This window comes from Panthera pardus, unplaced genomic scaffold (genome assembly GCF_024362965.1).
Source record: "Panthera pardus isolate Hobbes unplaced genomic scaffold, ASM2436296v1 HiC_scaffold_15, whole genome shotgun sequence".
Taxonomy (NCBI): Eukaryota; Metazoa; Chordata; class Mammalia; order Carnivora; family Felidae; genus Panthera; species Panthera pardus.
In genome coordinates, this window is record NW_026526710.1 from 20,038,032 (window position 1) to 20,065,894 (window position 27,863).

At 52.8% G+C, this 27,863-nt stretch overlaps 2 protein-coding genes across 6 annotated transcripts in view; one reads left to right on the plus strand and one right to left on the minus strand.

The window, feature by feature from the left end:
- Positions 1-186, minus strand: part of SRRD (SRR1 domain containing) — a 29,266-nt gene extending 29,080 nt beyond the window's left edge. For both annotated transcript variants that reach the window (XR_008422178.1, XM_019426506.2), the window contains exon 1: positions 1-186. Coding sequence is in view for 1 of the 2 variants with exons in the window: in XM_019426506.2 (XP_019282051.1) it covers positions 1-161 (161 nt within the window). In the remaining variant the exon portion in view is untranslated.
- Positions 183-27,836, plus strand: HPS4 (HPS4 biogenesis of lysosomal organelles complex 3 subunit 2). 4 transcript variants are annotated; one of them, XM_019426501.2, is made up of 14 exons: positions 183-285; positions 1,780-2,282; positions 3,964-4,054; positions 6,055-6,198; positions 9,744-9,851; positions 10,515-10,631; positions 12,470-12,564; positions 14,724-14,796; positions 15,706-15,742; positions 16,684-16,780; positions 17,301-18,192; positions 23,424-23,556; positions 24,047-24,155; positions 26,598-27,836. In XM_019426501.2, the coding sequence occupies exons 2-14, from the start codon at positions 2,242-2,244 to the stop codon at positions 26,767-26,769; spliced, it is 2,109 nt and encodes a 702-aa protein (XP_019282046.2). In that variant the 5' UTR covers positions 183-285; positions 1,780-2,241; the 3' UTR covers positions 26,770-27,836. The 4 variants fall into 4 exon arrangements, with proteins under 4 accessions (XP_019282046.2, XP_053758196.1, XP_019282050.2 ...); XM_053902221.1 differs by having other exon boundaries at positions 24,852-26,715; XM_019426502.2 differs by having other exon boundaries at positions 193-281.
- The last annotated feature ends 27 nt before the right edge of the window (positions 27,837-27,863 follow it).

The window sequence follows — 27,863 nt, forward strand, 5'->3', positions numbered from 1 at the left end:
CGGGCCTCCCGGATGCGACGAAGCACGACTCGGCCGTCCGTCTCTGGTTCGGCGTCCAGGCCCCCCGCCGCCGCCTCCCTCCCTCGCGGACGCCGCGCCGCCGAGCGCCTTTTCCTGCGCGGGGCAGCAGCCCGCCAGGGCTCCAACGCCGCCGCCGCCATGGCCCTCTGACGTCAGCGGAGCGCGCCGCCTGACGTCATCACCGCGCGCCAGCTCTCCGGGAATCGTAGGGGGCGGCAGGCGCTGGCGGCGCGTGATCCTCGGGCCTGTCCGCCTCGCGAGTAGGTACCGGGCGGGAGTCGCTGGCGCCCCGCTGCTGCCCACCCTGCGGGGCCCGAGCCCTGAAACCCCGGGCTGCCCGGCTATGCCGGCGGGTGGGCGGTGCAGGGACACCGAGGGGCGGGACCCCGGCCGAGAGCGCCTCTTGGCGGCCTCTCCGCGCGGCAATCGGCCCCGCTTGACGTCCCCTCTCGCCTTTGCCCACCAATTCCCGGCCCCCTGGAGCTGAGGTCAGACACTGCTCAGTGCCCTTAACCCGTTCCTGATCGCAGTCGTTAGCGCCCCTTTTCCTGGCCCGCTGACTCACTGAGGCCACTTCCTACACCTCACCTTCCTGCCTCCACTTCTTGGCTCCTCCGGGTCGTTACTGCAACTTCCCAGACTGCTGGAGCCTTCTCTGGTCGCATCCCAACACCTGCCCTACCCCGGGGACATTACCGGCCTCCCCTGGACCTTTTAGAGTTAGGAGGGTGGACCTTGGCAGCCTGGGGCTCGGTCCTAGGGGAACGAGGGATGGGGGTCTCAGGCTGCTGTCCTGGATTCCAAGAGCTGACATGCCCCAGATAATGCTTCAGAGAACACCATGAGTATGGCCTGTGGAGGCCTACCTCAAGATGCCTAAAGCTGAGGAAAGATAAGAGGTTTCACAGGCCTCAGAGAGTCAGTGGGGTCCTCTCTAGGTACTTCTAAGAAAAGGGCCTTAGGAAAACTACAGTATTCTCAGGAGGACGACAGATGGTGAGCAAGCAGTTGAAACCCTGTGGCTGAGACATCCAGCTTGGACAAAGTGACAATAGAAATAGAGTTCTGAAGGGACCACTCTAATTCTTGAGGAAGAATTAGAGACCCTGTTTTGTTTTCCTGGTGTGTTATCCAGACCGGCGTTGGGAGGTTCCTGGGAGGCCAGTTTTGGTTTGGTGGCAGGATAAAGTTAACACTACGAGCTGCCTGTGTCTCTGGAGGGAGTAGGCCAGGGACCAGCTAATTTTTGACAGTACGAGAGAGAAGCCTCAGGGTAAGATGCCGGGGTCCCTTCTGATTCTGAAATTCCATGGTGCTCTGTTGCCTGTTCTCTTGGAGTTTGAGAGCCACTTGTTAAACTCTTTTTTTGTTTTGAAAAACTTGCCCAGCTCTGGATTTAACATTCAGATGACTTTTGAGCTGTCAAGGTGACAGTTCCTTAATTTGAGTTCCGTGATTACTGCAACAACCACCTTATTTGTATAGCTGTCCCTGTATAGTGTATACAAATAGGGACCTTATTTGTATAGTGTCCCTATTTCACACTATTTGTGTAGTTTTGTCTTCTGTGTGGCAGAACTGTTCAAAAAAAACTGAAGAACTTACTCTAAAGTCCTGCCCCACTCTCTTTTTTTTGTTCTGAAACACAATTTTCAACTTTCTAGAAGACTCTTTGAAGTATACCGTTTGCCTAACCCTGCTGGGTCACATGCTGTCTCATGGGTTTCTGAAATAATCTATTCCTTGTGTTTATTTTAGGACCAAGGCACTGATGTTTGAACAGGCAGCTTCACAATGTTTAAAAGAATCTTCCAAATGGCTTTGAATCAGACAAACTAGAAAATCGCTTCGGAACACCGCCTTCAGCATGCTTCTCCCCCCTTGGGCTTTCCTGGCCAGGAGCTTTTTGAAGAGTCCATTCTGCAGGGAGCCAGAATGCTGATCCTCATGGAACCAGCTTAGTGGATTTGACTTTTCTGGTAGATTTCTCTCGCTTTATTAGATTCTCTCCCAGAGTTCTAAGAGGCATGGAGGTATTCATGGCACCGAAGAGCCTGCGAGGAAGGAAGTAGCACTTTTCATGCTGCGTGAAAACCAAGCAGGTGACAGTTGTGGCTGAAAACACTTAAATCTCTCACGTCTGGCTTTACTGCTGGGGCGCAAGAGGCGATACTGGACAAGAAAACCCAAAAAAGTAGAATGAGGGCCACTGGCAAGTAAATGGCCACTTCTACCTTGACGGAGCCGACGTCAGCCTCCTGGTGAGTAGCAAGGCCTGTGTGGCTTGCCTCCTGCCCAGCTGCTGGACCGATGCCTTGGATGAACTGAAAATCCCCAGCCAGACCGTCTTGCTTTCTCTAAGGGTGGGGGGGAAAAAGAAGGCATTTTTCTCAGAGCAGCCCAGTCAGGCATGTGAGCCGATGGTCTCTCTCCAGAGCTCAAACCTTGCAGTGTTCAAGCGAGTCGAGCATTACTGGTTGACTGCAGAAAAGCCGGCCGCGGCTGGGTCACGCAGTCAGCTTCGATGAGACTGTGGGCATTGTAATCTTCGTTTGTAAGAGACAAGAAACGGTTACAGTGCAGAATTACACCACGAGAAGAGGTCTGGCCCGTCTGCCTCTTGAAGGCTATTACACAACGTCTGCTTGAAACTCCGTTCCCTTCTCAGCCCCACACGGGTTAAGCCTCTCTCCCAATTTGGCTCAGCAAACGTTTCATTGAACAATGCAAACAAAAGGGCTGGTTTAACTAGGAGCAGGATTCAGTGACCAGTTATGTGTGTGGAAGGCACAAAGAGGGAGCCGTCCATTATGACGCCCAGGGTGTCTTTTGCATTGCCAGAAAGCGTGAGGGTGCTTTTGCCCCGACGATGTAAGGAGAGGGTCAGTGGGGCCCGGCAGTGGGATTCTGAATTGGGTTTGACACGTTTTTGAGGCTTTTTGATCTGGGCTTGCCCTGCAGGTGGTTCCACATCTGGTGCTACAACTCAGGAAAGCAGACTGCGGCTGGAAACAAGAGTTAGCCTTGTCATCAGGAAGAGAAGCTGGGAGCCAGGGAGGGTGATAGGGGGAGGGTGTAGCTCCAGGGAGAAGAGCGCAGGTGGCAAAAGAGTGGTCACAGTTCCTCCTTATGCTCTAGCCTGATGGGTGTGCTTTTGGAGAGGTAAAACCCAGGTTCAGCCTTTGGGGGGGTCTGCTTTGTGGTCTTAAAGAGGTAATTATACTGCAGAGTAGACTAGAAGAGTCCTTAGCAAAGAACAGAGGGTTCTGGAAGGAAATCAGAAGTTTCATGACGGGTCGTGTTGGAGTTAACACACCGTGAGGGCAGAGAGGGGTTTGGGGCACCTCTGTGAGCTCTCATAAGCCCCATTTTCCTGTTATAGACTCACTGTCCTGCGTTGAAATGAAATGTTTACAGTCTCTCTTTTAGCGCCATGGCCCCAGGGTTGGCAAAGGGGAGAGCACACTGTCGCCCTCATTGTTTGTTAAATGAACACGTGGATTTCTGGTCAAAGGGATATTTCCAGAGACTGTGGTGCCCAGCAGTTGCAGGGCGTGTGGCTAAGACGTCCCCAGCTAATTTGGTTATCAGAGCCTTAAATGACAGTGTTCCAAACCACGTGGTGGTATGGTTAAGGGTCAGTGTCTCAAACAAGAGATGTCCCTGGGCGCTCTGTCTCTCCCCCAGATACACTTTGGTCATTTGGGCCAGACGGTCTGACGACGGGATAGAGGCATATTTTTAGTTGGACTCGACAGCACTTTCGAAGTGGTTTGTTATCTATTTGTAGCCACTGGATTTTTTTCTTCTCTGGGGCCACCAGAAGGCTCTTCAAATCCTGAGTAATGAGCCCTTCTCGCGCTGGGGCATAGGAAGCTGTGTTTTAAAATGCCTCGATCGCCGGATGAAAGGAAACATGGCTCCATTCTGTTCTCTTGCCAGGTGGAATTATTTTTTCCTTTATGATGGTTCAAAGGTGAAGGAAGAAGGCGATCCGACGAGGGCTGGCATTTGTTATTTCTATCCTCCTCAGGTGAGCGCCACAGCACGTTATTGTTCGGTGGGGATGCGGCTGCCTCAGCGTGGTGGCTTTTCAGAAGCAGAGCATTTACATCGGGACAGTTTGTAAGCCAGGCATTCTTGACGTTCCCTTGACAGCTCCGTACTTCCGTCCTCTCTGGCTTTCTGCCACCGTCCTGATTTTCTTTTTTTTTTTTTTTTTTTTTTTTTTAAAGTGTGTTTATTTATTTTGGGAGAGAGAGAAAGTGCGAGTGGCAGGAGGGCAGAGAGAGGAGACATTGAGAATCCCAAGCAGGACAGGCACAGATCCGGACATGGGGCTCGAACTCAGGAACTACAAGATCGTGACCTGAGCCAAAGTTGGTGCTTAAACCAACTGAGCCGCCCAGGCCGTCCCACCATGCTGATTTTCTGTCTGCCTCTCCTTGCTCCCAAGTTTTGATCGGCTCTTTTTTTTTTTTTAAGTTTATTTATTTTGAGAGAGAGAGAAAGAGAGCACAAGTGGGGGAGGGACAGAGAGGGGGAGAGAGAGAATCCCAAGCAGGCTCTGTACCCGCAGTACACAGCCCGATGTGGGGCTGGAACTCAGGAATACTGAGAATCGTGAGATCATGACCTGAGCCAAAATCAAGAGTCAGACGCTTAACCAACTGAGTCACCCAGGCACCCCTTGATCGGCTCATCGAAAACACTTCCATGGGGCGCCAGGGTGGCTCAGTCGGTTAACTGCCTGACTCTCGGTTTCGGCTCATCACGATCTCACGGTTTGTGAGTTCGAGCCCTGCATCGGGCTCTGTGCTGACAGCGTGGAGCCTGCTTGGAATTCTCGCTCTCTCTCTCTCTGTCCCTCCCCCGTTCACTCACTCTCAAAAAAATGAATAAGCTTAAAAAAATTAAAAACAACGCCAACAACCACAAAACAGTCTCATTCAAACGTATACAAAAGCAGAGAGGAGAGTGTCATGGACCCTCCTGTGCCCGTCACCGGTTAATTGGTCACAATAATCCCTTAATATCATGTGATACTATATTCAAATTTTGCCTTCCTGTTTTGATCTCTGCCCAATCACTTCCTCGTGGTAGATGTCACTTCAGGTCTTATTTCCCCTGTGTCTCCTTTACGCTCTTAGTAAGACGTAGAGCCTCGAGTAGATTCAAGCTCTTTTAGGCAGGACTTCTTCCTAGGTGGCATGTACATTTTCTCTTGCGTCACACAGCGTCTGGCTGTCCTGCAGTTTAGTTAACGCTCAGACGGCATCTGCATTCGCTCATGTGATCGCGTTCCCGCTGGGGTAGTTGGGATTAGTCTAGGCTGCTCTGGCCACTCTGCAGGGGATCTGAATGGGGATGAACGGCTCCTGCTCCTACGTGTGCAAGTGCCCCGAGTCCTCGGAACGAAAATGAAGTTCTGCCCAGTCACCTTATGCACGCAGCCGGGGACGTTCTGAGACAGCTCTGTTATCCCAGGCAGGGGTCAGCACACTTTGCCTGCAGAGGGCCAGAGAGTGAGTATTGAGGCTTTGCAGGCCATGTGAGCTCTACATCACACGTTCTTTGTTGTTGTCCTGACGGCCTTCAGATATCAAAACCATGCTTAGCTCCTGGGCCTTCTGAAACCAGGCAGCCCCCCCAGATCTGGCCTGCAGGCTGCAGTCTGCTGTTGCCCCAGCCTCTGCTCTAAGAAATGACACATGAGTGGGGCCGCCTGGGTGGCTCAGTCGGTTAAGCATCCGACTTCAGCTCAGGTCTTGATCTCGCGGTTCGCGAGTTCGAGTCCGGCATCGGGCTGTGTGCTGACAGCTCAGAACCTGGAGCCTGCTTCAGATTCTGTGTGTGTGTGTGTGTGTGTGTGTGTGTGTGTGTGTGTCTCTCTCTCTCTGCCCCTCCCCCGCTTGTACTCTCTTTCTCTCTCTCTCAAAAATAAGTAAAATGTTAAAAAAAATTTTTTTAAATGAATGATACACGAGTTCAGCGGTTTCACCTTCCCCTCTGGAATTTGCTGCTTTCCCACAGACTCTGCTTGACCAGCAGGAGTTGCTCTGTGGACAGATTGCGGGCGTGGTGCGCTGTATTTCTGACCTCTCCGCCTCAGCTCCCACCCTCGTTCGTCTGCGGAAACTGAAGTTCGCCGTAAAGGTTGACGGAGAGTACCTTTGGGTAAGTTTGCCAGACAGAACCCGTGCCGACAGGGTGGCCATCTGCCTTGGTGATGAGTGTTGTGCTGGTAAGGTGTAGAAGGTAGTGCTTTCCGTGGCTCTGGAGCCTGGGACCCCCTCCACACCCCCAGGTGCCGCATGCAGTACGTCCACGCTTCCTGTGTCCCTCTCTGCAGGTGCCATCATAACTGAGCACTCTCCAGAACGTCTCTTTTTTATTTCTTTATTAGAGAGAGAGCGAGCATGGGCAGGGGAGAGGGGCAGAGGGAAAGAGAGAGAGAGAATCTTAAGCAGGCTCCACGCTAAGCGTGAAGCCCGACGTTGGGCTCGATCCCACGACCCTGGGATCATGACCTGCGCCAAAATCAAGAGTCAGATACTCAACTGACTGAGCCACCCAGGCGCATACTGAACCGTTGAAGGAATCTTACAGTGAACAGTCCTGTGTATTTCCAAGGTTCTGCAGTTACCATTTCATTACATGTATTATTTATAATTTATTATAGTCGCTTTATCACATCTCTCCATCCATGCCTTCATCTTCTGGCAATCCAGTTTTTATTTTAATGCTTGCCAAAGTTGCACACACTAGTATACTCCTCCCCACCCCTAGGACCTCATTATGTATGACGTTAATTAGAGCTCAGTAGTGGTTTGTGTTGGTTTTTTGTTTTGTTTTGGGGTAAGATTTACATACCCTGAAACTCACAAATATTGAGCGTGCCACTTAATACATTTGGACGGATGACACCCTGCATGTCACGAATCCCCATCAAGGTGCGGAATGTTAGCATCGCTCCGGGCAGCTCCCTTATGTCCAGCTAATCCTTACTCGCGCGTCCTAGGCAACCATCGTTCTGATTTTTTCCCACCGCAGGTGAGCTGTGCCCGTTCTAGACTGTCAATAGGAGTGAAAGAGTACGTACAGTATCCCTCTCTGCAGGCTTCTGTCGTTCCTGTGACCTCGCTGGGCATCATCCACAGTTTGTTCTCTGTATTGTGGAACAGCATTGTCTGAATGTCCATTTTCTGAATATATCCCTCCACTCCCGCCCTTGCTTTTTTCTGGATACGTGAACCACCTCTAGTTAGGGGCAGTCAAGAATAAGGTTGCTAGGAGCGCTTCTATACGAGTCTTTTTGTGGACATCACTTTTCATTTCTCGTGGGTAAATATTTAGGCGGAGATTCGCTAGGTCACGGGCTATGTGTAGGTTGATTTTATAAGAAACTTCCAGGCCTTTTCCCGAAGCGGTTGTTCCATTTTACAGTCCTGCCAACCGTGTGTGAGAATACCCGTTCGTGTACGTCCTTGTCAACCGTGCTGTCAGCCTGTTCGGTTTGAGCCACTCTGCTGGGGGTGTACTGATATCTCATTTTGGTTTGTGTTTCCGTTTCCCTAATGACCAATGCTGTGAAGTCTTTTTCGTGTGCTTAATGGCCACTGGTATGTCTCCCTTCAAGAAGTATCTGCCCAAAGTTTGCCCATTTTTTATTTTTACTTTTTTAAATTGTTTTTCCTTGATGTTTATTTTCTGAAGAGAGAGAGAGAGAGCGCACATGTGCACACAAGCAGGGTGGGGCAGAGAGCGAGGGAGACAGAGGATCCCAAGCAGGTTCTGTGCTGACAGCAGAGAGCCCGATGCAGGGCTCGAACTCACAAACCGTGAGATCATGACCTGAGCCGAAGACAGAGGCTTAACTGACTGAGCCACCCAGCCACCCGTTTGTCCATTTTTTAAATTGGGTTTTCTCTCTTTACAGAGTCCTAAGTCCTGTGAGACTTTTATATATCCTGGATATCAGCTCTTTGTCAGATATATATTTTAAAGATATTTTCTCCCCCTTTGTGATGTGCCTGTCAATTTTTTTAATGATGTCTTTTGATGCGCAGAACATTGTAATTATTTTTCAAAGTTCACTTACTTATTTAATGTCTACACCCAACGTGGGGCTCGGTCTCATAACCCAGAGATCAAGAGTCACACATGCTACAGACTGAGTCAGCCAGGCACCCCCAGAATGTCTCAGTTTTAATTTAATTTTAATTCCTAACATACCAGTTTTATCTTTTGTGGTTAGTGCCTTCTGTATCCTGTGTAAAACCACTACCTATCCTACTGGAGAAGCTGCCTTCCAGTTTTTTTCTTCTGAGCTTTATAGTTTTAGCTTTGATTGTTTTAAAATTTATTTTGAGAGAGAGAGCGCACACATGTGCATTCACGAAAGCAGGGGAGGGAGAGAGAGAAGCCCAAGTAAGCTCCACACTGTCAAGGCGGAGCCAAACACGGGGCTCGATTTCATGACATGACCTGAACCAAAATCAAGCACTGGACCCTTAACCAGCTGAGCCACCCAGGTGCCCCCGTAGTTGTAGCTTTTAAACTTAGGTCTGTAATCCCTCTTGGGTTATTACTGGTGCGTGGTGTGAAATAGAGTCAAAGGTCCTCTTTTTCCATGTGGATATCCAGTGGTTCCAGCACCACTCTTGACAAAACTCTCCCGCTTGGCTTCTTTTGGCTCCTTTGTTGACAATCAGGTGACCACGTCAGTGGGGGTCTGTTTCTGGGCTCTGTTCTTTTCCATTGATCGATTGGAAGATCCCGTACGAGTACTGCACCGTCTGGAAATCAGATAGTCCACGTCCTCTAGCCTTATTCTTTTCCAGGGCAGCTTTAGCTATTTTATATTCTGGGTTTCAGTATGTCAGTTTCTGCCGGTGGGATTGTTAGAGTTGCATTCGATAGGTTAATGGATCAATGACGGAAGAAATAAGCACTGTGTGCAGACCGTGGTAAACCCTTGGGTTGCATCAGTGAACAAAGCAAAGATCCTGGCCTCAGTGGAGCTTACAGTCGGGAATTTGTTTGTCTTATGTCAGGGTTTGTTTGTTTCTTGGTTTCTGGTGATTCCCTTTGGGAAAGATCCCTAGAGGTTGAATGACCGGGTCAAAGAATACAGACTCTTCTCAGGCTCTTTCAATATGCAGCCGGATTGCTTTTTGACGGAGCACACGTTTCTCTTCTGCGGAACCGAGCACCGCGGCACTCTGGAAGTCTAGAACTGTGTGATGATTGGTTTGCTTCCTCTCCCGAAGCAGTTGGTCCAGCTCGGGAGACGAGAACGCCATTCACGAAACAGTCGAAGTCTCGTCCAGCGTTTGTAACAGAACCCACATTAAACACCCAGTGTGCGACTAACAGTCCTGATAATATAAGGGGTCAGCAAAGAGGTCTGCATTGGTCAGAGTGACCTGAACGGGCACCGTGAAGGTGCTGGAATCTGCAGTGGGCGCAGAGGGGATGGGTGAGCCTTGGACAGACAGAGGAAAGGAGGACATTCCAGGTTGGACAACTTGAGTAGATACAAACAGCACTTCTTCTCTTGGAGACCAGCGGGGCTGGAGTGGACACGGTAGGCCTGGTGTAGACCCGTCCATTTTCAGCGGGTCAGTACCTTCTAGCCCTGTGGAGCCCTGGATGCCGGGATTCCAGGTTTGGACTCAGAGCAAAGGAAGATGCCTGTCTCCTGGTTTCCCTCTTTCTAGGTGCTGGGCTGTGCTGTGGAGCTCCCTGACGTTAGCTGCAAGCAGTTTCTGGATCAGCTCATTGGTGTCTTTAATTTCTACAATGGGCCCGTCTCTCTGGCTTACCAGGTATGAGGATGGTGGTGAGGAGTCACATGCGGACTTCTGCAGCAGGTCCAGGATCGCCAGTGCACAGCATTGCTCTAGGGTCTCTCGTACTTTTCATAAACACGTCACATCCAGCGGCAACGTCAAGGGCCCCGGGAGTCCCTCCTAGGTGCCTTTGCTCCCCAGTGGTGTAGGTCACATCCACTGCGAACGTCCGTCCCCATGTCCTCCTCCCTGGGACGGCTGGAAGACCAGGTTGCCCCCCACCCCCAGCACGAGCGCTGGGTCTGTGGTGGGTGAGTTATTGGGGCGGGGGGGGGGGGGGTCCCGTGTGCCTGAGAAGTTTAAAACAGAAGTTTAAAACCTTCTGGCCAGTTTCCTGTGTCAGGAACGATTTTTTTTTTTTAAGTTTTTATTTATTTATTTTGAGACAGAGCACATGGGAGAGGGGCAGACAGAGAGGGAGAGAGAATCCCAAGCAGTCTGCGTGCCACGAGCACAGGGCCTGGCGTTGGGCTCGAACCCATAAACCGTGGGATTGTGACCTGAGCCCAAATCAAGAGTTGGACCCTCAACCGGCTGAGGCTTCCAGGCACCCCATGATTTTCGTAGTAGTAGGGATCCTTGCCAAAGGGGGTGTCTCTCCATATCTCGGATGCTGACCTCCAGTGGTTTCTGTTGTAGAACCGTTCTCCGGAAGACTTGCACGCTGCTTGGGACACCTTCATTGCTCAGGTCCTAAAGAACACCAGTGACCTGCACAAGATATTCAACTCCCTCTGGAACCTGGACCGAACTAAAGTAACACCCTCCTCCCCCTTACCCATTCTGCCTAAAGGAACAGAGCTTCTGGACATTTTCTTCTTCCCTTTCTGTGACCTCTCTATCCAGAGAAGAGACTAGAACGTGTCATTTCTCGGTGGGGAGGGGGAGGGTTATTAAGACCTGTGCTCTGCTTCCACGCTGCCACTCGCCAGCCGTGTAAACTTGGACAGCCCGGGTCTCCTCTCAGAGCCCCGGTTTCCCAATCTGCAAACTGCTGTCAGGATGCCCGCTCCCAGGACTGTTTTGAAAGTACAGCGAGACCATAGCTAAATTGGCACAAAGTAAATACTCAGTAAAGGGTGGTGTTATTTTGCTAGTGCCCCAGAAGTGTTGGACTCTGGCATCTGAAGGTCCCCACATCTTTTTTGATGTGAGTATGATACAGTTGACTTGTATTCTCACCATCAGAAATGCCCAGTGTGACTTTTAGTTTAGTTTAGTTTGAGAGAGGGAGTGCGTGAGCACACAGGGAAGGGGCAGAGAGAGAGAGGGGGAGAGAGAATCCCAAGCAGGCTCCGCACGGTCAGCACACAGGCGGATGTGGGGCTTGAACCCACAACCCATGGGATCTTGACCTGAGCCGAAGTTGGATGCTCAACCAACTGTGCCTCCCAGGCGTACCGCCCCCCCCCCCCCCCGCCCCCAGTGGTACCATTTTACAAACAAGGTGTCTCTGTCTGGGAGGGAGTCCTTGGGAGCGTTTTGTCCCAGAGCCGCTCCATTGGCCACCGGTGTTCAGTGACACATAGGCAGCTTGCGTGGTTGGCCTGACCACCGACGCTGCCTGTTGCTCAGTGGCCTTGATCTTGGTGAACATCATGTCCTCATTGTCAAGGCCAAAGGGAGACGCGAGGCTGTGCCCCCTGAAGAATGGTCCTCCTGCGCCCCAATACCTGAGGAGGCGTGTGGGCCGTGTCTCACCACAGGAGTTAAGAGGGTCCCGTCAATGGGCAGGTGGGGTCGTGGCTGTGCCTTCACAGAGCGTGACTCTGGCTGGAATCGGAGACGGGCTTTCCTGGCTCCGGTTGGAGGGATTTTCAGAGTTGGCCACAGAGCTTTGCGGAATGGCTGGCTGGGACCAGGCACTGTCTTGAGGCTTGAAAGAGCAAACTCAGCTCCAGAGCTTGCTCCCTTGGCACTGAACTCTGACCAGTATGGTGCTTGCAGGTTCTAGCTGTCGGCAGGTAATGGGAAGAAGCTTTTAGCTACTGCTGGCGACTCTTGACCAGGTTCAGATCCTCTTCCGGTATTCTTAGGGACTTCTAGGCAACGGACTCCTTGCAAGGAACGTCGAGTTGAGGATTATTTCCCTGAGTGAGAGACCTTGATGCTTTCATTTTATGTGACGGGACAGAGTTATGGGACTTGGTGGGACACGAAGCCAGCTCTGTGGCTTGTGCTTGAGAGGGAGGGGAGAGGAGGGGGTGTGTGGCTTTACCTGGTGCCACGCCGTGTGTTTGAGGGGTGGGCTCCCCTCTCCCACTGCCTCCTGGTCTCAGCATCCGTAGTCCTTCTCCTGAGGGAGACCTACCTTGTCCCCACGAGTGGCCGTGTGCCGTATTCGCCGCACCTCCTCGCTTCTGCAGAAGCCTCCTCGTTCCAAGAATTGGGCATTTCGTGTTGGCCGGGATTCCGGATGTAGAGAGGTGGAACATAGACCCAAGGCGTGACACAGATTTTACCACGTGGCACATTGTCCTTTTCCCCAGTTTTGGGTTAGGACCTGTCCACGTGTTCTATGAAGCCCCCTGCTCTCTCCACCTTTGCCGATGGTGAGCACGCTGATTTGTGGGTGTGCCTCTTGCCCTGCATAGGTGGAGCCCCTGTTGTTGCTGAAGGCAGCCCTCATTCTGCAGACGTGCCAGCGCTCGCCTCACATTCTGGCCGGCTGTATCCTCTACAAGGGACTGTGAGTAACGCCAGCGTCTCCCCCACACCCCAGCCCCCTGCCGCCGAACCAGACCGGCCCGGCCTCCTCCAGATCACGGGCCGGGAGCCCCATCCCTGGCCCGTTCCAAGAGGGCTGCTTTGGCAAATGTCAGATAGTCGAGATTTGACTTAGGGCACATACCTGTCTTTCGGCCACACTGGGAAATTGGCAATCATGTCCAGAAAAGGGCTAGGAATGTAAAAGGCACGTTTTAGAGAGATCCGCGTGAGTCTCATGATGGGGCGTGCCTTTATAGTCATCAGTCTACAAAGTGCTGACTTGGGGCACCCCAGCTTGCCAACAGCACTGGAGGTGAAGGGGTGTGGGAGCCTGCTGCAGCCCCCTCCCGCTGCCTGGGGCCCTGCTGCCCTTCTGTGGCCGGTTCTGCACAGCACAGAGCGCCCTCACCTGCTTCTGCTTGGGCTCCTGCCTGCCGCCTGGCTGGGTCCATCTCTTGGCTGGCCTCTGAGATCTCCCCACACCTCTTCATGTGGTTGAGGGCATCAGAGCGAGCCCGAGTGCCTGAGGGTGTGGCCTGAGGCCACTCTCCTCATGGATGGCCGCTGCTTGCGTCCAGAGCTTTCTGATGCCTGGATGAATGTGTGACTGGAGAAGGTCTGGGGGCCTGACAGCCTGGTGGGTTTCCAGTCCTGGCCTCGGACAGGTTGCTTTTCGAATTTTCTCTACTGGGAAAGCACCTTTGTGGAGAATGAAAAGAGAGGGCAGATGTGGACAGACGGAGCACAGGCCCTGCTTTCCGGTGGCCCTTGGCACAGCAGACCCTCATGCTTTCCCCGTTTGCTCATTATGATGGCTCTTTAAAAAAATTTTTTTTTAATGTTTATTTTTGAGAGAGAGCCAGAGTGTGAGTGGGGGAGAGGCAGAGAGAGAGAGGGAGACACAAATTAGAAGCAGGCTCCAGCATATGACCTGTCAGCACAGAGCCTGATGCGGGGCTTGAACCCACAAACTGCAAGATCATGACTTGAGCTGAAGTCAGATGCTTAACCAACTGAGCCACCCAGGCGCCCCTCTCATTATGATGGTTCCGAACCTGCTTGTGGTGCCCCCAGGCTCACCAGTGGCCTTGCATCAAGAATGGTATTTTCCCCTCATGTTGCATTTCTGGTGTATTTTTAAATCAGACACCTAATGCACGAACGCATTTTTGCTGCTGCTAGCAGTTTGATCTGTATCCTTTGCTTTTCCATGTGGTTCCAGTACAACGTCACATATGTTGCTTCTGTTTATTTTTGCTGCCTCTGTCAACGAACCCATACGGTTCCTCAACGTGTACAGTAGAGATTTATCAGTCCGTGCTGATCCACTTCATTCTTGTAATTGCCGCACGGTTTTTGGTATTACAGCTGTGCCATGATTCACTTCACTGCGTCTTCTTTTCGATGGACATTTAGGTGTTCATCCATTTTGTGACTATTTTACCATTTTTTCTGTAGCACGTAACTCTTTTTTTTAAAGTTTATTTTTATTTATTTTGAGAGAGATTTAAATTTTTTAATGTTTATTTGTGTGTGTGTGTGAGAGAGAGAGAGAGAGAGAGAGAGCGTGCGTGAGCATGGGAGGGGCAGAGAGAGAGAGGGAGACACAGAATCCGAAGCAGGCTCCAGGCTCTGAGCTGCCATCACAGAGCCCGATGCGGGGCTCGAACCCATGAACCGTGAGATCTTGACCTTAGCCGAAGTCAGATACTTAACTGACTGAGCCACCTAGGCACTCCTATTTTGAGAGAGATTTAGAGAGCGAACAGGGGAGGGGCAGAGAGAGAGAGGGAGACAGAATATCAAGTAGTCTGTAGAGTCTGATGTGGGGCTCGAACTCACGAACTGTGAGATCATGACGTGAACCGAAATCAAGAGTCAGATGCTTAACCGACCGAGCCACACAGGTGCCCCTGTAATGAATACTCTTAAGTATGCATCTTGGTACAAGGCAGGTCAAAGCGTTTGGACATTCTGAAGTTAAGTAGGAATGGCCAGAGTGCCCTCCATAAGGGCTTTGTCAGCTGAAACTCCCACTGTCTGCGTCCCCAAGACCCTCGCCAACATGGGGTGTTAAGAATCCTGCAGTGTATTTTGTCTCACGGTGTCCTTGTTTTTGTTCTTGCTCCTGTGACCTAGGATTGTTAGCACCCAGCTCCCACCGTCCCTCACGGCTAAGGTCCTGATCCATCCAGCTGCACCTCGGGACCAGGTATTGTAAAGTCCACCCACCTGGCTGGGATGCTTCGTCCACAGCGTTAGTCTTTCAAGCAGAAAAATAGAATTTTATGTGCTGTGATTTCAAGGCATTAAAAAAAATGCATAACCTTGAAGGAAAATATACCCAAGATTAACAGTATTAGCTTGTGGGTGAGGGAATTCTATGTGATTGGGGAGCTGATTTTTGTCTCAAGTACAATTATATAACTTGAAACATAAGTTTTTTAAAAAGCCACTAAAAAAGAAAGAAAGCCACCATTTCTTAGGAGCAAAAGTCATACTGGCCGGAAGAGTTTTCGTTTGTTTTTTTGTTTTTTTGTTTTTTTTTTGTGGGTTGTTTGGGAACCTTTGGATGAATTGTCTGGAAAGCTCTTTTGAGAAAATTCCCAGTTTCAGAGAAAATTAGGCTTGTCACCTTGACTGTGAATCAGAATAAACAAGAGAGATCTAGCACAGCATTTGGTTTAGGTCACATCCTTTATCATGAGGGTCCCGGACGTTCCTGTATTTGTTACGGTGGAATGTGTGTGCGTTCCACGCCGGGGCTGCGGCAGGCGTGGGAATACCACGGCAGGTGAGTTCTCCCGAGGTGGAAAAGACACCGGGAATCCTCGCCCTCATTCCCAGAGGAGGGAAATAGATCAGACCGTGAAGCCTGATGTGTGTTTGCGGGGAGCCGCGGCCTGGGGAGGCGCAGGTTCTCGCCTGACCCCGGCCGTGGTGGAGAGCAAGCAGCTTGGGGGAGCTTCTGTGCCGTCTGCTTCGCTGCTGGCATGTGGCCGGGGCAAGCGTTCTGGGCCTGGCTACATTTTACGAGCAGATGGCACCACACAGTGCCGATGATTCGGTCCGGAGGAGAAGGCGGAACCCGGAGCCAACTTCTGTGTGTGTTTATTTTCAGAGAATACCTGCAGGAGGGGGTGCCCTGCAGGAACATGGTAAGTAGCAAGGTGCATCGCTGCCTCTTGAGAACATAGCCTTTTATGCCGCCTGTCCCTACATAAGTCACGGGAGAGGCCCAGCGGTCCCGTGCGTTACTTCCTATGCTCAGAGATTAGGGAAACAGACTAGAGCTTTAAGAACAAAGTTACCCTGGGCGCCTGGGTGGCTCAGTTGGTCAAACATCCGACGTCGGCTCAGGTCATGACCTCACGGTTCGTGGCTTCGAGCCCCACGTCAGGCTCTGTGCTGACAGCTCGGAGCCTGGAGCCTGTTTTGGATTCTGTGTTTCCCTCTCTCTCTGCCCCTCCCCTGCTTGCACTCTGTTTCTCTGTCTCCCAAAAATAAGTAAATATTAAAAAAGTTTTTTTTGAAACTTAAAAAAAAGAACAAAGTTACCCATCAGAATCCTAGTTGTAAAGCTCCTGAGTCTACGTGTACCTTTCCAATCCCTGTTTTCAGATGCTCACCACCTCATTGTTAGGACTGCCCAAACGAGGTCCAGGGGATCATGCTTACAGGAGACCAAGAGAAACAGCAGTTGCCAGAAAGACCTTCTGCAGGATGTAGGGGCATCCCTGAGCGGGTGATTTTGTTTTAGTTTGAAGCATAAGTTAGGGCAGATCCCTTTTGTCAGTTGGAGGAGATTTTTCCAGTTTTTATTCTGTTTTTGTTTGTTTTTTAAGTGCCAGTAGCTTTTCTTCCCCCAAAGTCACCTTTATCCACAGCGAGGAAGAAAGCTGCCCACAAGAGCTCCTTCCCCACCGGGCACAGAACTCTAGCTGCGGTTTTGCGTCTTTTGTTCTGGGCTGAGGAGTGTGTCGGGGGCGGCTCTCCCAAGTCGGCGTGTCGTTTGGATGGGTCACCCCAAGCGTAGTTACTGTCCCTCCATCTTCCCGGCCCATGGCAGAGCCCTGTCTGTGTTGCTTTGTGATTCTAGGAGCGGCACTCCCCGCAAATGTCCAGATCCTGCCTGTGTTCCTGACCGAAGAGGAAGCCATCAGTCTCCACGAGTTCCCAATGGAGCAGGAAACTAGGTACAAACAGGCCAGCCTTCCATCTTCCCCACGTTCTGCTATGGAAGGGGCACCTGGGGCGGCTGGCCTCGCGAGATGGGTGTGGGTTTCAGGTCCCGGCTCTGCCGCTTACCAGCTGTGTGACCTTGGGCAAGTCCATTCACTGGCTGTAAATCGGACCCAGTAATAACCTACTTCATGGGCTCGGAGTCAAAATTGGAAATAGCATACGTACAACATCTAGCATAAGGCTCGACTCAGAGTAGACTTCCAGGCGGGGTGGCTCTCATTCAGCAGGGGTCCTGCCGTTGCCGGTACACGGTCTCGTAGCACCGCGTGAAGCCCCGAGGGCCAGACATCGCCTTACTTTTTACTCCTGTGGATTGACCACGATGGCCTCTTGGGCTCTGTGGCCTTGGGCACCCACTTGGCACCGAGAGCCCTGCTCTTTAGAGAAGCAATGCTTCAGTCTCCCCCGGGGAAGGGCACCTGTCCTGCCCTCAGTCGGGTGCCCCTCCCTCCCGTCTGTCTGGTTTGCTAGCTCGGCTGCCCCGCCGGCCGGACTCCAGGAGCACTCAGCCCAGCGTTGGAGCACATCTGCCCCCACCGAAAACGCCACTGGCCACGTGGGATCTGCGGCCTGGACGTTGGCAACCACTCCCGAGCATCCGGGTCCTGACGTAGCATGGCCAGATGGCAAGGGGGAGAACAGGCGCTTGCCTGGCCATGATCTGGAGAATGTCAAGCCTGCAAGACAGCACAGCCCGGCCAGGGACAAGGGTCCTGGTCTCCGCGGCTCCCTGGCGAGGGAACCTCGTCTGCCCTGGGCGGAGGAGGAACCGGACTTGTCTGAGATCCACATTCCAGAAGCTCGGGAAACAGGAATGTGCCCAGGTTATTTTGCCCTCCCGAGTACGTGCACCCCAGATCGTGGCAGTCCTTGCTTTGAGGAATGTGCCAGTGACTCTGGCAGCCAGGAACCCAAGCCGCCTGATGCCCTCAGCAGCTTCCTGTCTCTGTCCACTCCTGAGATCCCCCCCCAGAACGGAGCCCTGGAGCGGCACAACGACCCTCCAGGGGACAGCAGCCCAGCCCCCTCTCCCAGGGAAGACCGCCTCCCTGGAAGGACGAGCAGACCGTGGTCATGGCCTTGCTCAGACTCGAGGCAGGAAGGAACCACGCTTCCCGTGGGCAAACGAGGCACAGAGCAGCCTGTTGGGGTTCGTGACAGCCGCTCAACACCCAGTGGCTCTGACTTGGCAGAGTCTCAGGACGATGGTCCCTCTGCAGACAGAAATGACCCGAGGTCAGCCTCCACATCCCGTGAGGGGCTTGTGCCGATGAACCTCTACACCCACGATGTCAACGGGCTGGTGCTGTCCCTGCTGGCCGAGGAGCCGCTGCTGGGCGACGACGCAGCCATCGAGGAAGTGGTGAGTGTGCACAGACCTGTCTGCTGGGAGGGGACGGGCAGGAAGGTGCTCCCCTCAGGGCGGCGCACAGGTGCCGCGTGACCTTGCACCGAAGTCCCGCTCTACGAGGAGGGGATGAGGGTGGTACCTACGCCCTGGGTTCGGTGGGGACGAGTGCGCCCAGCGCAGAGCACAGTGCCGGGGGCTGGGGTGTCCAACAGGAGTCCGTTCTCTGGCCCTTCCCTGCTTCCTCCAGTTTCCCAGAGCGCAGGGCTGCGATGCTCTGGTTCCCCCTCGGCAGTGTGGGGGGTACTGGCAGGTGGAGACCGGGAGCACAGCCGTTGTCGTGCGTCCCCCCCCCCCCCCGTCCCCCGGGGCCTCACTTCCCAGCCCGGGCACCTGGGTGTTCTGTGTCGGCTGGAGTCTGTCCTCTGCACGTGCCACAGCCCGGGTGCAGAGTGTTCTGGAGGCCGTAGTCTCCCTGCACCGAACCGCGGTGATCTGTAGCTCCTTCCTAAAGGACCTTGGGCATCTGAAATGCTGACTGGCTCCGGAAGGCTCCCCTTTGAGCATTCCAGCCCCTTCCCTGCTTGTAGCAGTGAACTGACCTGCTCTGAGCTTGGAGCTTAGGCCCACGCTGGAGATCCAGTTGCTATAGTAACAGTCTTGCCTTAGTTGGCAGAAGTTGCTGCAGGGCAGATGGTGTCCTGGGGCTTGCCTTGCTTTTGTTCTTAAATCTATATTATTCTAAGCTGATCTCATTAGCATGCAGGGCTGGTGACCCTCCATAAGTGAGCGGGTCACCTTGGAGCACAGAGCAAGGAGGGAAGGCAGCTTCCTCTGCACAGAGCCCCGAGGCAAGCCGCTGCCCCTCTCCAGCCCTGGCTGGCTTATCTCCCCGCTTCACAGACCCCGCAGTACCCAGGGGCGGCCTGTTCGCTTCCCGCACCCTCCTTCCCCACAGCTCTGAGTGACTTATCCGTCTCCTTCTGACACTGCACGGGGACGCATGGTGGTGGTTCTGTGGGCGTCCTCTCCCCGATGCCGTAGTTTTCATGGCCTCTTCTGCTCCGTGCCAAGCCGTAGACAGGTTGTTTTGAAGGCCCAGCATTCGGGTGCAGTGAAGTGGATATGATACCTTTACTTTTCCCCCACCAAAAAAAAAAAGAAAAAAAGAAAAAGAAAAAATAGCACAGGCTGCTCCTGAGGAAGGAAGTAGATTAAAATGTATTCTGCATTCACTATATGCTGAAGCCTTTACATCTGTTACTTCAGCCAAGCCTGAGAACAGCACTGGGGGTAGGCACTGTAATCCCCGTTCTACCAGGAAGAAAACAGCCTCGCCAGGAGACCCGATGGGAGTGGAGGGTCTGGAATTTTTGTTCGTTCCTCGTCTCGCCGCCCCTGCCTGTCTGTTCCCCCACTGATCTGACCCTGGAGGGGTCTGACTTGGTTTATCACGTGCAGGTCCTCCATATCAGGACAGCGGCCTCTGTGGGCTTTCATGCAAAGGAGAAACAGATGGGTGGGCCCCAGGAAAGAGAGGCAGCTTAATGAAGAAGAAAAACTCGTCTTTTCTAAAAAGGGTCAGGAATAACTAACTTTGATCGGCTTGCCGTTTTGAGAGCAGGTTTTGTTAACCAAGCCCAGAGGTTGCCTGTTTTATAATTGGGAGAGATGTTTTATTGCCTTTTTGTCCTGGGCCTGCATCCAAAACACTTGACCTGATTTCCCTCCAGACCCTCTGTTGCTGTCTAGAAAAGCCAGTCCCCTGAAGAATGGTAAACTACAGTTCAGATGTGGCAGTGAGGACACCCCCTCCCCCGCCCTCTTTGAAAGGACTCCTTGGTCACGTTACACACCACCAGGTCATCCTCGTGTCATTTGCGCACTCGTCTTTCAGCAGATGATCTGCCACCTCTTCGTGTTTGCCTCGGCCGGGGGTGGGGAGCAGGTGGAAAGGGGTGTGGGGGGAGCCGCTAAGAGAGGTGGGGAATGGTTCGGAGAAAACGGAGTACGCTCACACCAGGGGGCAGCATAGAGCCACCAATAGTTTCCTTCTCAAAACCCAAGATAATCTCACCGACCTTCAAGTACAGTGATCAGATCAGTTATTCATCGCGACAGTAGGACTTTGAGCTGTCTGTGCACAGTAGATGAGGCTTGAGGTTAGTGCCACGGTGTTAGCACAAAATACCTCATGAAAATGCACCCGTCCCCCATGAAACTAGTGCTTTGGGTGAGTGCATGTTAGTGCATCATTTCTTCGGCACATTTAGGCACACGCTGACATTCAGGCCCCTTGCTTTACTGTGGATTGGAAGCTGGAGGGTCCAGGAATCAGCCCAGCTTTGTATATCCTGGGGCCGTCGTGGGGATCACGTGTGTGTCAGCATATATCAGGGCTTGGCGAACTTGGAACGTAAAGCAAGACCTAGCACATATTTTCAGCTTTGTACAATTATTCGGCTTTGCTCCTGTAAGACAATGACAATCACAGACAATATGTAAATAAACGTAGTGGCTGTGTTCCAATAATACGTTGCTCATGGATACGGAAATTGGAACTTCGTATGATTTTCATATGTCACAATATTATTCTTTTGATTTTTTTTTTTTCCTAGCCATCTAAATTTGTAAAAACCATGCTTAGCTCTCAGGCTCTATGAAAACAGGAAATTGGCTGGATTTGGCACCTGGGCCATGGTTTGCTGACCCCTCATATAGATGACAGCATTGGTTCCCAGTAAAAACTCGTCTGCATATCATTTGACACAACATCGTGTGAATGTGTGTTTTTGCTTAAGTGATTTTACCTTGACTACAAGTTGGGCAGAAAATTCCAGAAGCAGAGTTCAGTACCCACAGGAAAAACTCGGGTTTTAGCACACCTCACTTTCTGTCCCCGTTATCCCCTCCTTTGGGCACCAGCTCAGGATGGAAGGGATGACGGTTACGAGGTTCCTGAGGTCCAGAAACTTCCAGCGAGTCTGTGGTCTGATTTCCTGGTGATGGGTTGTGCGGGCGTGTGCACCCATCTATTCAGATAGTCTCGTTAGCATCGGTGAAGGGCTGTGTCTGTTATGCTATAGCGATGATCGGACCAGGAGATCCCTGAGTCTGGGTCCTTTGACTTTTTTACCACGCACCTCAGTTTAAACGCAATAGCCCATAAGTGGGATGTGCTTGCATTGGATGTGCCCCTTTATCTGCTCACTGTGTTGATGTTTATCGCGTACCTACTAGGGGCCTGGCACTGTGCTAGGCGCTGGGGATATAAAGGTTGAACCCTTGTGTGCAGATGTATTGCCTTTGAAAATCACTTCTTTTTTTTTTTAATTTTTTTTTTTTTTTACATTCATTTTTGAGAGACCGAGCACAAGCGGGGGAGGGGCAGAGAGAGACGGAGACACGGAATCTGAAGCAGGTTCCAGGCTCCCAGCTATCAGCACAGAGCCCGATGCGGGGCTCGAACTCACAAACCACGAGATCGTGACCTGAGCTAAGTCAGACGCTCAACCAACTGAGCCACCCAGGCGCCCCGCAAATCACTTCTAAGACACCCAGAGAGAAGAACTAACATGAGCCCAGTACACTTCCAACTCTGTACTTTTCACGTGTGCTTATTTTTCTACACGGCTGTTGAGTAACAGTCCACAGACGAGTGGTGGTTAAAAGTGCCCGTTAAAAAGATCCCTCTTCTTTGACGATAACTTTCGCTTTCTTGACTCTGTAAAAATGCCTTTCCCCCAGGGTAGCACTTTCAGAGCTTACAGTGGACTTTTATGTGTGTTATTTTCACTTACTGCACTCAACAGCCCTGTCGTCGTCCCATTTTGCAGATGGAAAAAAAAAGTGAGACACAGAAAATTCAGTTAACTTGCCCCTGATCATCTGGCCAGGATGAGCCACCTGCTTCCCTGGGGCGGCAGCGGCCTTCTCGTGGCCAAAGCAGCCTCAGGACAGGAGCGGGAGGGGGCCCTGCTTCAGACCGAGTCCCTCAGGCTGTGACCGATGTATTTGGTCAAGTCCAAAGTGGAACTCAAAGACTACCAGACAGCCGTTGGAGAATGACATTTGACGTTGCAAGAGAATAGTTTTAAGGACGGAGAGCATAGTTCATGCTGTATCATTAAGCTATAAAACTCATATCAATCGTTATTTATGGTTTGATCCCATTTTTATTCTATAAAGAAAGAATCCTACGGGGCGCCTGGGTGGCTCAGTTGGTTAAGCATCCGACTTCGGCTCAGGGCATGATCTCACGGTCCTTGAGTTCGAGCCCCACGTCGGGCTCTGTGCTGACAGCTCAGAGCCTGGAGCCTGTTTCAGATTCTGTGTCTCCTTCTGTCTCTGCCCCTCCCCTGTTCATGCTCTGCCTCTCTCTGTCTCAAAAATAAATAAATGTTAAAAAAAAAAAACAAGAAAGAATCCTACAAAATGGTGTAGTTCTGTGTTCTCAGCTGTACCTGCACGTGACTCGTCCTGGGAGGTTGTTTTAAAATACAGGTGGTTGGGCCTCCCCTCCCAGACAGCTTTCCTCAGCCAGATTCCTCCTCTGAACCACAGAGCACAGAAATCCATCTGACCCCTGTTTGGGGGTGTGGTTGGTAAACTATTCTAGACGCCCCAGAGAGAGGCAAACTCACTGCAGACGGTCGGGGGGGTGGGGGTGGGAGGGGCTTCTCAGCCCAGGCTCCTGGCGAGAAGCACTGGGGGTGGGACCGGCCACCCGTGCCGTGAAAATGTGTGCCCGGGCGGGAAAGTCACGGTCAGAAGATGTACCGAGATGCCAGCAGCAGCGACGACTGTGTGGTCGGGTTATGGACCATTTTTCTCTGCTTCCTTTTCAGCTTTTCCGTTCACCCCTGTCTTCTGATTTTTCTGCCATTTTAGGAAAACATCAAAACATAAGGGCAAGAGTTAGTACTTCCCTAAAAACCGGTAAAAACGCCAGTCAGAGTCCTTTCTTTTTAAGTTTATTTATTTTGAGAGACAGTGTGTGTGCACACACGTGTACAAGCGGGGGAGGATCAAGAGAGAGGGAGAGAGGGAATCCCAAGCAGGTTCCGCACTCTCCACGTGGCGCCTGACTCAGGGCTTGAACTCCCGAACCATGAGATCACGACCTGAGCCGAAACCGAGCGTCGCGTGCTTAGCCGACTGAGCCGCCCAGGCGCCGCCCCAAGGGTCGTTTTTGCTCAATCGGATGGCCGCGGGGATATCCCTAAGTCTCCGCTGCCCGTCCGCAGTACCACAGCAGCCTGGCGTCCCTGAACGGGCTGGAGGTCCACCTGAAGGAGACGCTGCCCAAAGACGCCGCTGCCTTCCCCAGCAGGACGTACAACTTCACGCATTATGACCGCATCCAGAACGTGCTGACCAGTAAGGAGAGGCGTGCGGGGCCGGGGTGTCTCCTCGCGGTGGGGGGTGGGGGTGGGGTGGGGGGGGGTTCATGCTCGGGGCCGGCGCCCCGTTGTTGGTGCTCTGCCCGGAGCTGTGGCCCGCGGTTAAGAGGCTGCTTTCTCGCTTGGAGCCAGCTCCCACTGAGTTTAGAATCCGCTTGGCAAACACTCCCTTACTCATTTGTCTTTTTTTGGTTGTTTCTCCAACATTTGGAGAGAAGCACACACATGTTCAAATATCTGTGATAAGGTCTGCCTCAAAGCGGTGGGATCCATGGGCGGAAACCCGGCGTCGCTCATTCACAGGGACAGCGCGTGCTGCGTCGCATGGTGGCAGCCGTAGGTGGCCGGCACCCTGGGCCCCTGCGCCCATGGCCGCGAGCCACACGCTCTCCCAGCCTACGGTGCCGGGGGTGGGCCGGTCGGCCGGGGGAGTCCCCTGCCACAACCTCTGTGTCCTCTTCCGCAAGCGAACCTGCCACAGGTGGCCACCGCCCAGGACCGCCGCTTTCTCCGGGCCGTCGGCCTCATGCACTCGGACTTTGCCCGGCTGCCTGCGCTGTATGAGATGACCATCAGGTGAGCGTCCCCCAGGGTCCCTCTTGAAGTCCTGCACCCAGAGTGGCCTTCCCAGGGGTCCGGGCCACAGCCTTACGCATCACGAGATGAAGAACATTCCAGTGCTTCTCCTTGGGTCCGCTCCCCTGTCCGCCATCACCTCCTGTCACGCTTTCCTACGTCCTGTATTTTCTGGGGACTTGCCTGGGGCTCGGACCTATTTAGACGATAAGCTGCAACAGTGAGGAAAGCTGAGGTCCCCACCGCCTTGCGGGGACAGGGGGCCTCTGTCCCTTGCCTGGAGCGATGCCTGAGTGCTGTTGCTGCCATCTGACCTGAGTCACGTGCTTACAGCAAAACAGACTGATCCGAATCTGTGAAGTAAAACGTTCGTCTCCCCTCACCCGCCACACACCCAAAAGATCCCCACAGATAATCGTTTGGTGTCTCGTACTCCAGGTTTTGTTGTTTGGGGTTTGCTTTTTTGCTTATAAAACATAGACGGTCAGTATTTTCATTATGCTAATAGCTTTTCTTCTAGAAAACAGGATCACACTAACATGCTGTTTTTATAAGTTTCTTTTTTCATTTTATGACGTATCCTACCCATCGCCACGTCGGTAGGTATAGCTCCATAAATTAGCATTGTAATTTATAGTATTTAACCAACTGAGTTCTCCTTTCTCTCCCTACATGCTTCTCTTATGAAACCGGTAGGAGAACATAAGGCAAGTTAGAGGGCAGAAGGGGAGGGCCCACTGTGTGTCTGTGATTCCACCAAATCCTGGCAACGATTTGGGAAAGTGTGTTTTTTCCTCTTCATTGTATAGATGCGGATACCGAAGCACAAAAAGGATCAGCAACTTGTCCCAGGGTCACATTCTGATTAAGGGGCAGAGCCAGGATTTGAACCCACGTCTCTCTGACTCTGAAGTGCCCATTGTGTCCCCATATTTCCAGTTCAGGGGCGGGCAGGGTGGTCGAGAGGGAGGGGCACGGGCTCTGGACTCCCACAGATGCACACGGGGGCCTCGGCCGTCATGGTGACGTGGTGCTAATGCCCTGTACCTGGGGGTCAGTATTTCAGGATATTTTCCCATAATAAATGTGCCTCCTCTGGCTTTAAGTCAGAGCTGCCCCAAGCTGGCAACCTAGAGGGACATTTACAGTCACTGGTTTGGGAACCGATTGTGTCAGGGTGTGTTTTGGGGGGGGGGGTTGTTTAGAGAGGGATGGAAATGAGTCAAATGTCAGCTTGGGATGTATTAACCACCTTGTGGCCCTGCGGTATTTTGGAGCCAAGTGGGGTTTTGTGTTGGCATCCGTGGCTTATTTTAATAGTAACAGAAACAGCTGCCACCATTTCTTAACCACTCACCATGTACTAAGCAGTTTCTGTGTGTTTTCCTCATTTAGTCTCAAGAAAAATCTCAGCAATGGGATTCACTGTTGTCATATCCACTTTGCAGATCTGGGACTTAGAGCTGGGACTCAGGAGGAGTAACTTAGCCAGGGGCACCCAGCTAGGAAGCCACGGGGCTGCGATCATGCGTGTGTGAGCCCAGCTCCAGGCCTGTAGCCACCAGGCCGCGGTGCTCCCTCCGGGTGCCTGTGAGGACTCGCCCGTGACTCATCCCGCTGTCCAGCGAGTACCACAAAACACGTAGGCCAGGTGGACCCTTCTGGCCCCTTGAGGTCCCAGAGGGGGGAGCTGGAGGAAGACGGGATTCTCCTCCTACCTCCCCTGGAAGCAGCGATCCCAGTGAGCTGGGCCCGGGGGTCCCTGACTCCACTCCCTTTTACTAGACTTGGAGAAACTAAGGCCCAGTGGGGAAACAGTCCGAGACAGGCAGGATCAGGGAACCAGGTGGTTGCCTGGCCCTGGAGTCACTTCCTCCCTAGTGGGTCCTCCTTTGCCCGGGGCCCCTCACCCCTCCTTCCGCTTCTGTGACGTTTCCTGTCACTTGATGTCGCAGCCCTCTCCTCTGCCCTCACTGCCCCCACTCATCCAGCCGCCTTCCGTGGACATTGTCCGTGCTTGTCGTCCTGGCGGCATCGCCCAGCCCTGCGCCTCCGGGTGCCCTCACCGCTGCTGCGTAAGGCTGGGCGGGGACTGAGCCAGGCTGCCCAAGCGCACTTGGCGGAGCTGCTCTGCCGTCAGCCAAACGTGCACCCGCCAGCGCAGTCCTGCACTTACCCTAACCTCGGGCTCTGTGGCCGGGGCCGCCACGGACGGCGCCAGCCTCCAGTGAGTCAAAAGGAAAGAAGACGGCTCTTGGCACCGAAGCCTGGAACTCGAGTGTGCAAGTCGAACCCAGAACCGCAGCAGCTGCCCTCCCCCCCCTCCCCCCCCCCCCAGCATTTGGCGTCGCTGGGCCCCTGCCGAGCACCTCCTGAGGTCTCTGTGTGGTCAGAGGCCTGCCCAGGCAGCCTGGGACCGTTGTCTTCTTTCTTCCCCCTCAGAAACGCCTCCACGGCCGTGTATGCCTGTTGCAGCCCCGTCCAGGAGACCTATTTCCAGCAGCTGGCGGTGGCGGCGCGGAGCTCCGGCTTCCCGAGCCCACAGGACGGTGCCTTCAGCCTCCCCGGCAAAGCCAAGCAGAAGCTGCTGAAGCACGGGGTGAACTTGCTCTGAACCGGGCCGCGGCAGGAAGTTCATCACCCCAGGAGACGATGAGCAAGTTGAACAGCACAGAAGTTGCGCCTTCTTGAAAGTCCCTGTGTTCTAGTTTCCTCGGCATATTCCCCTTGTAGGAACATGATGATACGTGCGTGCGTGTCACTCCTTTTGTAGGCTGGGGCTTGAGCGGGTAGTTCTTCGGGGCAGCGGACCTAGAGCACGCGATAAAGGGCTTTGTTACGCTGGCCAGGTTGCGGCCGGGCCGGGTGCTTTTGGCTCCCAACCAAAGAGGGGCAGGGCCAGGTAGTTGACCCGTCACACGCGGTCTTGGGCACCTGCCACTTTTCGCTGCTGTTGCATCTGGACCCTAACTAGTACCATGAGCATTTTCTCTGCAACCCTGTTGTCCTGAGTCCAGGGGGCGGTGTGAGGCAGGGCTGCAGGGGGTGGGATTTGTCAGCCAGCAGACTGAACCCCCACACCTCAGGTAGGTGTTCTTTGGAGTGGCCCCCCTGGGAGGTCTGGACGCGCAACGCAGGGAGGCAGGCAGGGATGCCAGAACCACCTCGTTTGCATGCTTCTAGAACTATATTCAAAACCAGGAGTTCTGTTCTTTGGAACACCCACAGTGGGGGCAAGTCTTGACAAAATGGGTGGGAGCCTGGGGTTCTAAGGCAGCCGTGAGCCCCGGGAACTGGGTGATGGCACACTGGGCCATGCGGCTTTGGTGCGACATGGGCCATCCAGCTGGCCCCTCTCCAGTGAAGGTCCTCAAACAGGAGTTCTCAAAACGGGGCAGAAGCCAAGCTGTGCTTTCCAGCAGTGGCTGCATGAAAGGGAGCAGCGTTCATCCGTGTTCCCGGGCCCATGCTCCAGGCAGAAAGTTTACAATAATGTGATACAGAACACAGGATGAGATCTTTACCAGGGTCTGAACTGTTTACTGGGAGTACCTGAGACTTCCGTTTGGAAACTGCAATGTTAATAGTTTCATGTCGGTGAACAAGTGCCTAATGTTTGTGACCGTGTCTTGTCTTGAAAGGAGTTGCCCAGGGCTAAAAATAAAACAGCCCCAGATGCTATTGAGTTGTGAGTCATGGTGACCTCTC